A 14,643-nucleotide genomic window follows, 5' to 3' on the forward strand; every position below is an offset into this window, starting at 1 on the left:
AAATTACCAATTTTTAATATTCCATCTTGTCCGTATAAAACCTTTCCTTGACCATTTGAACTAGATAAAAAAAACACAAAAGAAAATATAAAGTTGACATGCTTAGGAAATCAATTATAAAGTTGAACATTAAAGAAGATTAAGATTTGATATAGAGAGCTAGCATCGCATCGTTAAATACATTTAAAGCATTCTATTATCTGATTTCTCTCTCAGAATAATATGATGATGAGCAGATTTTTCAAGTGTCTGTTCATCCATAACCTGCTTTATAAAATGTTTCAGTATAGGTGATTACCAACTCTCTGATAAAATCTACATCAAATTTAAACAGCATGCAAATATAACTCATAAATTTTTCTCTTGGAACAAGAACTACCATGGTTATACAGAAATTTACTGCCAAGTCTTCAATTCAAAATCAATAACTTCTTTGCTGCAACAGCAGTAATATAGAGATTACCTCAGGGAAAAAGTCTTGTGGGAATTTGGCCTTCTCTTTAATTTGAACATTCTCTATATTTCCAGACAAGACCTAAAACAGAAAATTGACTTTGTGTGTTCAACAAATCAAACCACTTAATTCATAATCACATACTGCGGCAACACCTTGAGAGTTCAGAATCATAAAAAAACTTATTACAGTTTTATATTTTTATAAATTTTAATTAAATGTTCTTTGTCTTTTATGCTTACAAAATACAAAGGTCAAAGTTCATCCAGACTGATATAAAGAATACAATAACAATTTAACCTCTGACATCAACTTATTGTCTCACATTATGCTGGATATGCATGACCTTGACATATGACAGGACTTTGTATACAGCTTTTCTCATATATGGAATAAAGTCACCTTCCTCTCAAATTATATCAGTTGACAAGGTTTGAAGATCGCAAATCTCCCACAGTGCATGCCATGATCATATTCATATCTATATACAGTCAAAATTCTAATGTAATATCAGATCTACCTTGATTATTATGGGTGAAGAAACACCCCTTCCAATAAGATACATCATCAATTGATAAGGGTCAGTGATTGCAGATCTCCTAATATTATCATGATTCATGATGTGATTTGACCAAGCATAACAATAAAATTCGAAGAGTTTGTTGGTTTTTTTTTAAGTTACAGAATTTCGAGTTAAATGACCTTGGCCAGTAAATGCTTGAGGAAATTGCCTGGAAGAGAAATTCAGATCATCTCCTAAAGCAATGTTTCATGCTATCCTGATTTTATTTGCTGGAGCTGTCAATGTATGTAAAGCTGCCATAAATTAAAGAACTGAACCTTCAGAAATTTGTGTTGAAATAATCAATCATTTTGTATATAAGTACTGCAATGCTACTTCAAATTACCTCCCTTCCTTCCACAGCAATGAACTTGCACTCTGTAAAAAAAAAAGGGAAATTAGCATCAAATGTATAAAAGACATTTTTTTGTTTCTCAAGACTCCATTATCACCATCAGTTGTCCCTTATGCACTGAGAATTCCCTTAGCTAATTAAATGAGTCATAAATTGAATAACTACATGTACTTAAAACATTGAGAGCTGATATTGATGTGTCAATCGTTTACAGCTTAAATATATAATATTAAAAAATATTAAAAAAGAATACGTTAAACAGTTGACATATAATTTAAAAATTCAAATGAGCGATACCCTATCTAAAATAGTCATGTGTAGTTTCAATTCAGAGAGCAAAAATTTGTGCCACAAGGATATTTTAAATTAAATATACAGCCCTAGAAAATGTCTAGATCAGCATAAATTAACATAAAAATCAGATAACAACTACATGATCTAGGCCAGAACTATTTATTTCACGACAACACCCCCGCATGTCATGTTTTAATAAAACCAGAATAGACTGTCTGTGTAACAAGTTGCCGTCAAAATTGAAGTGTCATCTCTGCAATGTTAATTAACCTTGTTGTAACACAAGAACTTTCTTAATGACACTTAACCATTTCAGCAGGCACAAAGAATAACGCCAGACAAATTACTGCCCTATTTCAGTCTTTTTCATCAATATTACTTCTAGTCCTCTAAGTTTGAAATTTAAACTTTTATTTTATCCCGAGTCAGGTAGGGCTTAGTACTAAACATTTTTTAAAGATGGCCTAATTATGTCTTTTCTGTTTTTAAAATATTTTTTTCTATGCATCAAATTTCTATGAATTACTTTGAACACCCATTGTGGCATCACCCAACCCTGAAGGATCATAATGTGAAGAAATTTGAATCTTCACTGCCTGAAGAATTTTCCACATAAATAGGAATAATCATGGCTTTCCTTTAATTGAGAAGAAAACCTTTTACATATTTTTTTCTTATGTGCACGATGTATAGTCCTATACCTGTAAATATTTGATCCCCCATTGAAGCCAAACTTGACCCCAACTTCCAAATAATTACGACAAATTATAATTATGCTGTACTTGAGAATATTCCTAAAGTTTTTTTCTATGTATCCCTATGTAAACATTTGTTTGCCCACCATTTCCCCACACTTTCTCAAGGGATCAGTGACACCACACAAATATTACTATTTCTCAAGTTTTCTCTACTTGAATTAGGGTTAGAATTGAAATAAAATTCCCTTAACCCAAGGATACGCTATGTCAAGTTTGGTTGAAATTAGACTAGTGGTTCTGGAGAAGATGATGAAAAAGTAAAAAAAAAAATCACAATGATAGACAACAGACAAACTTCACGAGCCCTTTAGCTCAGGTGAGCTAAAAACAGATAAATTGCCAATGATCTCCTCTGGTGACAGGTCTGTGATCACCAAAGCTTAAAATGTATAGTACACTGCATTCTGACCTCACTGTTCTCAGTCAAAGATTCCTACTAGACTTAATTGAACTTTCTATGAAAACTAGATGTAAAATTTGATACACAACTCACTGCAATTAATATTATTTGCAAATATTGAACTTGGCAACAGATTTTTTTTTATACACTGTTCTGAGAACACTGTTTATGCTATTGAAGCCAACAGAAAGGAATTTCTTCTTTCCTGGGTGATTGTTTGCGATGTAATCAATATAGTAGCAATCTTCTCTGCCCGTCTAAGTAGCAATATATCCTTCTCTCCAACTTACCCACAAAATCCCATATTGACACATCCTCAAGGCTTTCATGAATGAAGTACAGGTTTCCCAAAGCCTACAAAACAGTTTTTTTATGCTATATCTTAACTTTTATATCTTTATAAATGTCTATTCTTAGCTTAACATTCACCTTATTTCAATTTCTGGAATGCACATTTTAAAAAAATTTAATAAAAAATTGTTTACAATACAAAACATATTTAAATTTTCATGGCATTTTAATTTTCTGTTAAATATTGTTGACTTATTGTGGACTTACATTTTCAGTCAATCAAATTACTACAATTACAATGATTACCAAGGTTGGAAAAGATGTATTATAAACACAGACAGTCTAAGAATGCATGGATTGAAAGAAATGTCTTTCTATTTAGATTTTGAGGCTAATATATGGTTTTTAAAGATATTAATGCTAAGAATACATCAAATTAATACAATTATGTTAAATTACAACATATGGTTTCTACTCCTATGTCTGCCTTGCATGTGTTTGATCTATAATTATCATGATTATCTAGCTGTAAGATTTAGTTCAGAAAAAGGAAGGATGAAAAGGGAGATAGAAAGAAGGAAAACAAGATATTGATTAAACTGCATGAAGATTATTAGATAATTTTTTAAGTGTGAAAAATATTAGTTTGTCATCGAACTTATTTTTATAAATGAAAACCAAATCTTAATATTTACTATTGTGTAAAACCCTAAGTCTGTCTTGTATGTATTCTGTAACTTACATGTTGAAAACTATTGTAGTGTTTGACCTATATGAAGTCTGAGTGTCCTGAATGTATACCAGTAGCTACCATTCTGTAAAATTGTTTATGATTGTGTTAAATCTACATTAATTTTGTCCTGTTACTGTGTTGTGTTTGATTTATTTCATTTTCTGTAAACTTATCTGCTGCAGTATTATCCTAGGACTAACTAAAATCTATACAAAATCTGTCCTGTAATTGTGTGCTATTTGTCTTACTGTAAACTTTACTGTGGTATATTCCTAAGACTAAGTTTATGTGTATTACTGTAAACTTGACTGCTGCAGTATATTCCGAGGACTAAGTATATGTGTTTAATTGTAAACCTGGCTGCTACAGTATATTCATAGGACTAAGTATATGTATCTTATTGTAAACTTATTTGTGTCTTACTGTAAACTTGTCTGCTGCAGTATATTCCTAGGACTAAGTATATGTATCTTATTGAAAACTTGTGTGCAGCAATATATTTGTGTCTTACTGTAAACTTGTCTGCTGCAGTATAATCCTCATCTAGAAACACTCGAGCTCTGTCGTACTTCTGAAGTTCTTCACAACCTAACATGGCCCTAGAAAACATAATTACAGAAGTTAAGTACACCTTTAAATGTCAAAAAATTATTTTCCTCTGTTCAGGAGAGGGATGGCATGTGGCAACGCACTTTGAAAAAATTACGCACTTTGAAAAATTTTTTCAAAGTGCGTTAAAATTGGGACAATATCACTGCACTTTGAAAAAATTTTTGTCTAACTGTAACGCACTTTGAAAAAATTTTTCAAAGTGCTGATTCTACATCAATATATTTTACCATGGAGACACTTAACGCACTTTGAAAAAAAATCATATTTTAGTCATGGAAAGATTTTATTTGTGTCTTTCAAAAAATAAGCCTAACCCTAACCTCAAAAATGAATTGATTTAACTCCTGCTGCAGTCCAAATCTTTATCTTTCCAATACATAGGTGTCGGTAACAAACTGGGGAGGGGAGCAATAAACCTAAAAATGTGCATTTTCAATGCTTATACGATGTATATATCTTTCCAAAATAAACTTGTCTCCCCTGGCCCTTCGCCCAGTATATTCGATGTCTATGCTATACTCAAAGCATTCATATAATTATGTATTTACCTAACTGGTATGACGTTGAAAATTTTCAATAATAAATGAGTAAAACAGATGAAAACAAGAAATTTTTAAGTATATTATGAGAGAGAAAGAATTTTCATAGTTTTGAACAATCAAATTGGTCCCTTTTTATTATGATAAATGCTAAGTTGCTTGAAGCTGTCCTCTGTTATTGCCCCCTATACACCTTTACATCTGCTTATCAAAGACTAGAATTAAAAAAAAGAAGAAACGAATTAATGAACTTAAACAATCGTCAGTCTTTTTTTCAAGACCCTTTCATTTTCACTTTTATCTTATCAAAACCTTAAATATTTAAAACGTCAATATCTCAGGTCCTACTGTGACTTTATTATGAAAAAATTATAAAACCAGAATTTGTTTTTTATCATACCGATTATTTGAAGGAAAATTGATAATCTTTACATTTTTTTTCAAAGTGCGTTAATATGGTTTAAACTGTCAAAAAATTCAAAGTGCGTTAGCTTGGTCCCAAATTTTAACGCACTTTGAAAAATTTTTTCAAAGTGCGTAATTTTTCAAAGTGCGTTGTAACAATGGCATGATATATAACATAGTATAAAATGTTTGAATAGATAAATGATTGAATATCTCTAGATACCAAGCGTTATTTGGTCTAAAATGGAAGTACAGAAAAACAGACTTATAAAGAAGTGCCAGGGGCGGACAATTTTGCTTAATTGTTATAAGCGTAATGAATTACATGGATCCAATAAATTTATGTTACATTTAAAAGTCATTGGGAATAAATATCATTTACCTATAAGCAGCATATCATTATAAGTATTTTAGCTATAAGTGTGTTTTACTGTATGATACTTGGAGTCTGAGAAGTCTTGTAACAGGTAATACACATGTGAAATATGAAAGTCTATCCTAAGTTAAATATCTCATTCATAAGTTATGACCAAGGTTTAAGTTTTTGTGACAGACTATTTAACAGAAAGATGAGTGAGATTTAATGTCTTAATTATGACTTTCACCTAGTTGGTGAATCAACTAGTTTTACTATACTACAATAACCTAGGTTTTTGCAAGTAATTGATGCTTCTTTCTACTAACTGGATTAATAAAATGACTGTACCTACATATACAAAGGTAAATCTATATATTTATGTTACAGTAGTATTTAGCATAGCAGCCTCCTCACTTTAATAGCTAGGAGCTGACATTGACATTAAGTTATTATACTTTTATTAACAAAATCTAAACCAGTTCTGTTGTAACTTTATATAACTGTATAACTCTGTTACACATTTGTTATTCTTCTACATAATTCATATGTAAACTTTTACCAATTACACCTAAGTGTAGTAGATGAAGAATTCATGATATAGTATACTGTGTTGCAATTAGCATCATTACACAGATTTGTGTAATTAACTACAGATGTACGTCTAGTATTTTATATGTATATAGAGAACATAAATTGGGTAAATACATTGTGTATACTTTTCGATGTAAATGTTCACTGATACCATTCTGTCATTTTTTCTGCCTTCAAAGTGAAGAATTTATTAAGTATATAATATGGACTATTTTGGAGCCAGATGCAAAGTAGGTTATAATAGTGACCTGATTTCTACACCATATTTAGTTCTCCATTCTGCTAGTTCTGTATTTATTTTACCATTATTTGGTTTCATTATCAAGTTTTGAGTCAGATGAAAATTTCAACATACCGGTAAATGAATTTATATATGATCCATGTAGTTAAAACATATATATACCGTATAAGTGGAAATTTTAGCAAGACACAAATTTAGTGATTTGTCCTTAAAAACTGTTATTTTATTTTTAGCGAGATGTAATTTTGGCGATTTACAAATGCTCACTTAAGAAGCTATAACAAATAAAACGCAATTGATTTTTAGCGATATTCAATTTTAGCGATCTTAGCACTCTCGCTAATAATGCCTAAATTAAATCCTCGCTAAAAATTCTGTTTATACGGTATTACTTGAGAACTGAATGATATATAACATGACTATTGTATTACAATTTAGATACACAAAATGAGTGGTTTACCTGAAGTTAAACAGATGTGCATTAAGACATTTCTTGTGGTGTAAAATACATGAAACCTCATATACACATCAAATGAATACTATCTATGAATACATAATCATCATGAACAGAAAATCTGCTGTGCCAATGTCACTTAACTCACAAAAAGTAACTTTTTAAAAAAAATGAACACAGTGAAACAGTTGATAAGTGATTTTAAAAAGCTTTTAAAAGAGGGCAGTACTGCATCTGCTACTAGAATTCCTTAAGACAGACAGCAGTAACAGTTAGTGTTGTGTGTCTGGAGGAGTTCCAAACTCTTCACTCTCATTACAGATATATGGAGGATTTCTCTAATCCATCTGCGCTAAGATACCAAGATTTCTCTAATCCATCACGAATTGTCTATTTTCAGATTTTCCAGACAGGCATTTATAAATTTTACAAATCTGGCACATAATTTGACATAAAACAGGTATACTTATATACATTCTAAAACTTAATGCCTCGCCAAGGGTGACATGTATTAGTAACACAACACGAAAATTTGTGTAACAATTTTTTATTCCCAAATTGTTTCATTTAATTATCAACTTCTTAAATAAATATCTGCAGTTTTTTGGTTTTTTTTTTTTGTTTTTTAAATTCGCCTACCTATCTACCAAATTACTTTATCCTGAGAGAGCGAGCAAACATTTTTTTGAAACATTTTAATTTCGATATTGATATGGGAAATTTAAAGTAAATATGACTTTTCTAGAGTGGATCACTATCTTTCTTGGTTTGAGGGAGAAGTGACAATATGTGTAGCTGATGTGTGAAATATATATATGATATTTTCTGAGACAGACAATGTCTGATTGAGATCAGTCTATTTCCCAGGACCCAGGACTATTTCTGACATTTTAGACTAAAATGTTAATCTGTGTGGCAAATCACTGAGCCATTCATCCATAATGCTTCACACATTTGGTAAATTAGTTCAAATTTTACATGTTTTATACAACTTATCCTTGTATATATACTGGGTAATTTCCACAGGCATATACACTATCTAACCTTTATATCTATATATTTAATGTTTATTAAATACATGCAGTCAAACATTCCCTGGTGAAGCAGAACAAGTTTACAATGACAGTCATACATAATCTGTATATCAGACTGGCAATTTCAGGTCTATTTTTCTGAAACACATGTGTGTGTCAGTAGGCATCAACATGTAGGTACGGGTGATTAGATAAGACTGCATAACAACAGTTTCGTATGTATATACAGCCAATTCAGCCCACTATTACATGCTGTTACAGAGACAGGTAATACAGGTATATGTCATAACAATGTGTACAAAGTAAGGTCAATCACACCGATAGCATCAGGTAGTATACTAGGACATATTGTACATTGACTAGAATTATGTGTCTGCTAAATCGAGAATCAATTGTTCTCCAAAGCATTAGACCTGCACAATATAAGAACATGTAAACATGCATCAATCATCGCAGAATTGATGAAATTTATAATCTTGTTGCCTGCTTTACATGGCAAATGCAGATCTGCATGCACTCACTTGAATTTCTGACAATTGTTAGTACAGGTAACCACATTGCATCTCAACAATGCAGGTAGCATCTCAACAAAGCAGGTATAGAATTTACTGGGCAGGTATTTTTTAACAGTTATTCATCAGCAAACATTTAGCTGCAGAATATTGGCTTTGTCTATTTGGACTTTAAGATGAAATAAGGAGATAACAAATAAAACTCAAGCTCAAAAGTCCATTCAGAAAATACTGAATACAAATCAGAATTAGAACAAACATAAAGCTTTTAAACATCAGAGGTGAGATCAGCTGCCACAGAGGAGGAGTGAGCATCCCCTGCTGACTGGTTACAGCACTGGGTATTCTTGTAATGATCATGAAAATCAGAAAATCTGTAGACAATTCATTGTGTAAATAATGGCCTCACTTATAATTTAAATATACATGTCAAACAGCATTTTATTATAATGATAAATTTGCTGACAGGATGATATAACTTGCAAAAGTTGATTTTAAAAAGAACTGTCAATATTCTTGTTTCATCAGTTTGTTTGTCCAGATCTACCATCATTTTCAGATTCAATTAAAAAGGGTTTTTTCAAAGCCCTTGCCCCACGACACAAATGGAAAAAGCATTCTGAGAGTATCAGTGTTTTCCCTAAGAACCAGCTACTGGCCAAATTGACCACTTCAAATGACAAAAATGCCACTTTGAAATAAAATTGTTGTAAGAGATAGACAGACGAACAGACATAGAGGGAGATAGACAGACAGAAGTGACAGACTGACAGAGGGAGATGGAAAGACAGACAGACTAATAGAGGGAGATGGATATACATACTAACAGACATAGAAGGAGATGTACAGCTAGACAGACAGAAGGAGATGTACAACTAGACTGACTGACAAAGAAAGATGGAAAAACAAATAGAGAGATGAAGGGAGATGGATAGAAATCTAACAGGCAGACAGACAGACAGAGGGAGATGGATAGAAATACTTACAGCTAGACAGACAGCTAGACAGACAGAGGGAAATAAATAGACAGACAGACAGACAGAGGGAGATGGCAGGCTAGACAGTTGGAAACATATGGAGGAAACTGAATAGTCCCCTCCACTTTCACCACAAGAGATCACACTGAAAATTTGACATGTTTTAAGTTTAAGTAGTTAGAAAACTTCAATGAATGGGCAAAGTATGAATGAATGAAATTTACATTTTATTCTTACCTCTTTAATTACTGTCACTTAATACAATGTCTAAAAATATTGTACAAACTTAGTAAGAAACTTTCATGTTACTATTGACAACTAAAATCTAGGTCAATAATAAAATCCGGGATAAGGCTTTACGTGGCCTATAATGCTATAATTGTTATCTGTAACCCTGCTTTGATAATTATTGAAGTAATTTGTTCTTTTCAAACAAAAATTGTGCTGTTTTAAGCAAAACCTTATGTCATCAGCAGCATGGTTTATTCTAAATGTTCCACACATGTGAGATGCAGAAGCTCTGAGGGAATAAGATGTCTGAGCCAACACCTTTAAGTCCTTATGATGCCTTCTGAAGCTGCTATTATGGGATGTTTGCATGAATACAGTACTTCATCTAGCAGCTTACTAAATCAATATCTATGTAATGCATATTCAAAATTTACATGTTATACACATGGATTACAAAATTGTTAATAAGAATCACCCTGGTCATGTGGTATTACATAATGTATGACAAGGATGCCTCTAATTAACAATTTTGTAAGTCCTTACTTACTATTAAAGCTACCAACTAGAGTCATACCAAAGTCAGAAAGGTACATGTTCAGGATACCTGAACACAGTTATACACTTATAATACACCTGACTCTTGAATAACTCAGTGGTTAGAGTATCATTTAGCTTGATATGGAGTACATACATGATACACAAGAGGCCCTAGTTTTGAATCCTTGATGAGACTTGATTTTTAACCTGTTACATTTCGCACTCAACCTACAAAACTCACTTTTCCCTTGGAACATGCTTTACAGCATTTCTAAAATTCCTAACATTCACCAGTTTAGGTATTGTTTCTACAAAGATGGGGATATATTTATTACTGTGTTAACATGTGTGAATATCAGTCAGTATATATCTGGACTCTAGCTCAGTAGTTAAGAGTGCTGGCATGGTATAAGGGCCCTGGGTTCAAGTCCTGTTTGAGACTTCATTATTCACTACCTGATAGACAGGTATCTTTTATATATCTAATTTACAGAATAATACTAGATCCACCACCAGTGCTACACACTTACTTGACAAACTGGTTGACATGCTGCATTGAGGCCTCATAGTTCTTTCCTCCCACCTCCTGACAGTGCAGGGCCACAAATTCTGGTTCATAATGAGCAACACACTGAAACACAGGAAGCACTACCTAAATAGTATACTCTCATGGAATCTGACTTTAATTTTATGTTAAAGATAAAGGCATTTTTGACAGAAACCTGTTGTACAAACCAAATGACAATATTGTGTGACCCTCTTGCTTCATTATCTTTTATGTAAATTAAGATACTCAAACTGAATCAATGAAAATTATTCACATATATCCATGGAACATATCAAGGTATACTTACTTTTAAGAACTCCCTTAGCCACAATTTCAACATATGCTCTGGCTGAAATTGAAATAAAACAGAAATTTATTATCTAGATGAAAAAAAAAAATCTTCAGAATCTTGATATAATAGATGATTAACACAACAGTTAAACTTCCAAATTAAAAATTGAATATTTTTTCATTAATAACACATAACAGGGACCTATATACTAATGGGAGAGGCAACTTCTTCATCGCCATATTTACCTATACCCAAAACATCACGCACAACACAACAAGTTTTTTCAAATTACGTTTATTCCCAGTGAAAGGCCTGTTTTCTGATTTATGTCATTTAATCCTTTTCTGTATTGGAATGTATTTAAAATAAATTTGTAAGCATATAGTATAAAATAATTTAAATATAAAGAAAACAAACACTGAAATCGGCAATTTATAGGAAATACAGCCTATCAGGGGCATGTGCTGATTTAAAAATAAACATAATTACTACTAAGATAAGGAGTATAATCAGTGCTCAAAGCAAATCTTGAAAAATATTTTGATGGATCGATTGTTTCAACTCTATTGAAAATACTGCAGTACATATGGCAATACATTTTGTTGAAAATTCCTTGACCTTCCATTTTTTCCATATACATAAGTCATTAATTAGAACACTACCACTTGGTGGAGCATCGGATGGTGGGCTGAAAATTTAAAAACTTTACTCAAAACTAATGACCATGATTGAGCAGCCAGTGAGTGATCTTTTTCCTGACAGCACCTACTGCAATGTGGATTATATACAGTGGGATTCAAACCTGCGACATAAGGATAAATTATAACTCCGCAACACCAGAGCAATTTAAGCTCTTATTACCACATAAACCAGGCAGGTGAGTGAGGAGACATTAAAAGTTAAAAGTAATTAAAAGTTTTAATTTACTACCAGTATCAAAAGGATCAATTTAGCACTGGCCATTGACAAATGTGTGATAATAATTGAAATCAACCTACTAATTAAGTCCATGCAAAGGCCAAAATGGCTATAAAAATGTCAGAATGTGAAAAACAAGAATTGTTTTTGTGACATCTTGAGAACAATATTTGTTTACTAAGGTGAATACAAGTTTTAAGTGCACTGAATCACAGAGGAAGGTATAGATAAATTTCCTGATGAAATGTAACAAATGGAGTTTAATTAATCATAAAACATGCTTAAAATTTCATGAAAATTGGAGAATGAGCAATTTACAATAACCCTTACTTTTAACACATATCATTCTCGCACACATTAAACGTGTCATGGTGTGAAGTAGCTAGAAGCGTGTGAAAGTATTTCAATTTCACACTGATTTCACTGATCTGTGACTATCAACCCCTGTCCAATACAAATATGCTGAGTATTAGCAACCGAAGTGTTATAGTTAACAGTATATGACATACGTGTAAACAATTCATAAAAGTACCCATTTTTATAGGGTAAAGATACTCAGAATTATTGTTTATATAGAGTGCATGAACGTAAAAGTACGTACGTCCTCAAAAATAGACCCGACATTTGCGCTAACCAGTAGCACCCTCGTGTAACTTCCATCCATTTTAAGCATTAGAATTCATCCACTAAATTTAAAGATTTGCATCGCAAAAATTTCACTTTGATAACTTTCACTACATATCCATGTTTTCATGATCTATCCCATATTTTCATTTAATCCATTCGCTCCGCCTTTGCATGCCAGCAAATATTTGACGTCATTTCCGGTAGAGTTCGCGCCATCTGTCAGGAAAGCCAACTCTTCATCCAAGGTAAGTAATGCATACAGGAAACATACAAGTGTATACGATTTTTAAAAAGTAGTCGATAGTTTCAGAATTGTTATTTTTCAACAGATTTTTTTTTCACAGTGTTCAGCTTAGAATAACCTAGGCTATTGAACATTCAGGTTTTTTTTTTATTTGTTTCGAGTGTAATTTCTTTTTACCCTTTGTATATAATATCGTAAGGTATCAAACAATGCTGAATATTTTACTTCCGAAAGGGAATCACGTCAAATTTATTGTTTACAGGCGCTGGTGGCATTTGAACAGACTTAATTATTGTTCAGTAAAATGCAGGAGGGGCACCTGCACATGATTGTATTTACTTGTACATGTAACTGGTAGTGTTTACACAGGATATGTTAAAGAAATTATCCGGCTTTGAGTGACGTTTATATGGGTATACTTTTCACAATTAAGTCACAGAGAACTACACTTGTATATCAGCTATCTTCATTAGATACACTAGATCATCTTGTGTCTGTGAATTTGTTTTATTGAAAATTATTAGTAGTTTAAGGATATCTACAAAATGTAGCATACTGAAAATAATCTGTTCTTACATGTACAAAAAATTTTAAGATTGAAAAGTCGGTGGATTGACTTATTTGCATAAAATTTTCAGAGAAAGAAGAACTAGTCTTGACTCATGTGAAACCTTTTAAAATAATTACTTTTTCATCAAATATTGATAATTAAACAAATTGACTCTGTCAGTGTGAATAAAAATGTTACGTATACATTTTAATTAATCAGTTAACTTGTACATGGACATAAGTCTTGATCAATAGCAAGGTGCTTGAAAAAAATAATGTATATATATAAAACCCAGTTAAACTGTTGGAAAACCAATCGGCTCTTATTAGGCTCCTTTATTAGCTGAACTGTCTGATTTTTCTATGAAGCAAAATTTATTCAAAACTTCTATAAGAGAGGAAGAAAACGCTGTGACCTTCAACACGACATTTATATAAATCGACTATCTATCAGCAATGAACAATTGATCTGTTTCATTTATAGATGTTTAAGTAACTATAGACAATAAGGACCAACTAGCAAGTAAACTATATGTATGGCACGCCAAATTCACAAAAATGAGATAATCATAGTTTCACAATTGACTGTAAACTATAGTTTACAAACCGTAAACTATAGTTAACGATTCGTTAAGTATAGTTTTCATCTGTAAAACTATATTTAACGATTGTTAACTATAGTTTACGAATGTTAATTTAAGTTTATCTATTATTAATTTATAGTTTGCAATCGTAAACTATAGTTAAGAGTTGTTAATCATAGTTTCACAAATTGTGAAACTATAATTATCAGATCGTTAACTATAGTTAACGGTTTGTAAACTATAGTTTACAAATCGTGAAACTGTATTTATCAGATAATCTATGTTTTGCAATCGCAAATAATTGTTTTCGGTGTTAAGTATAGTTTACGGTTGTGAAACATAGATTGTCGCGTTAACTATGGTTTACGGATGTGAAATATAGATTAACTTTGTAAACTATAGTTTACAGTTCGTAAACTATAGTTTACAACCGATAAACCTAGTTTATCGATTGTGAAACTATCATTATCTCATTTTTGTGAATTTGGCGTGCCATATATATGATAAATGAAATTACGTCAGCATAATTTTTCATCGTCAAATT

General features: G+C 31.8%; 1 protein-coding gene across 1 annotated transcript in view; it reads right to left on the reverse strand.

Moving 5' to 3' along the window:
• Positions 1-13,005, reverse strand: part of LOC134268645 (inositol polyphosphate-5-phosphatase A-like) — a 30,269-nt gene extending 17,264 nt beyond the window's left edge. Inside the window, 8 exon segments of the mRNA XM_062750900.1 lie at positions 8-60; positions 464-535; positions 1,363-1,394; positions 3,114-3,177; positions 4,359-4,446; positions 10,869-10,969; positions 11,193-11,234; positions 12,697-13,005. Coding sequence (XP_062606884.1) covers positions 8-60; positions 464-535; positions 1,363-1,394; positions 3,114-3,177; positions 4,359-4,446; positions 10,869-10,969; positions 11,193-11,234; positions 12,697-12,768 — 524 coding nt within the window. The 5' untranslated portion in view covers positions 12,769-13,005.
• Between the last annotated feature and the right edge of the window lie 1,638 nt (positions 13,006-14,643).

The sequence above is a fragment of the Saccostrea cucullata genome, unplaced genomic scaffold (genome assembly GCF_032062105.1).
Source record: "Saccostrea cucullata isolate Sc308-1 unplaced genomic scaffold, CSIRO_AGI_Scuc_v1 ctg671, whole genome shotgun sequence".
NCBI classification, from domain to species: domain Eukaryota; kingdom Metazoa; phylum Mollusca; class Bivalvia; order Ostreida; family Ostreidae; genus Saccostrea; species Saccostrea cuccullata.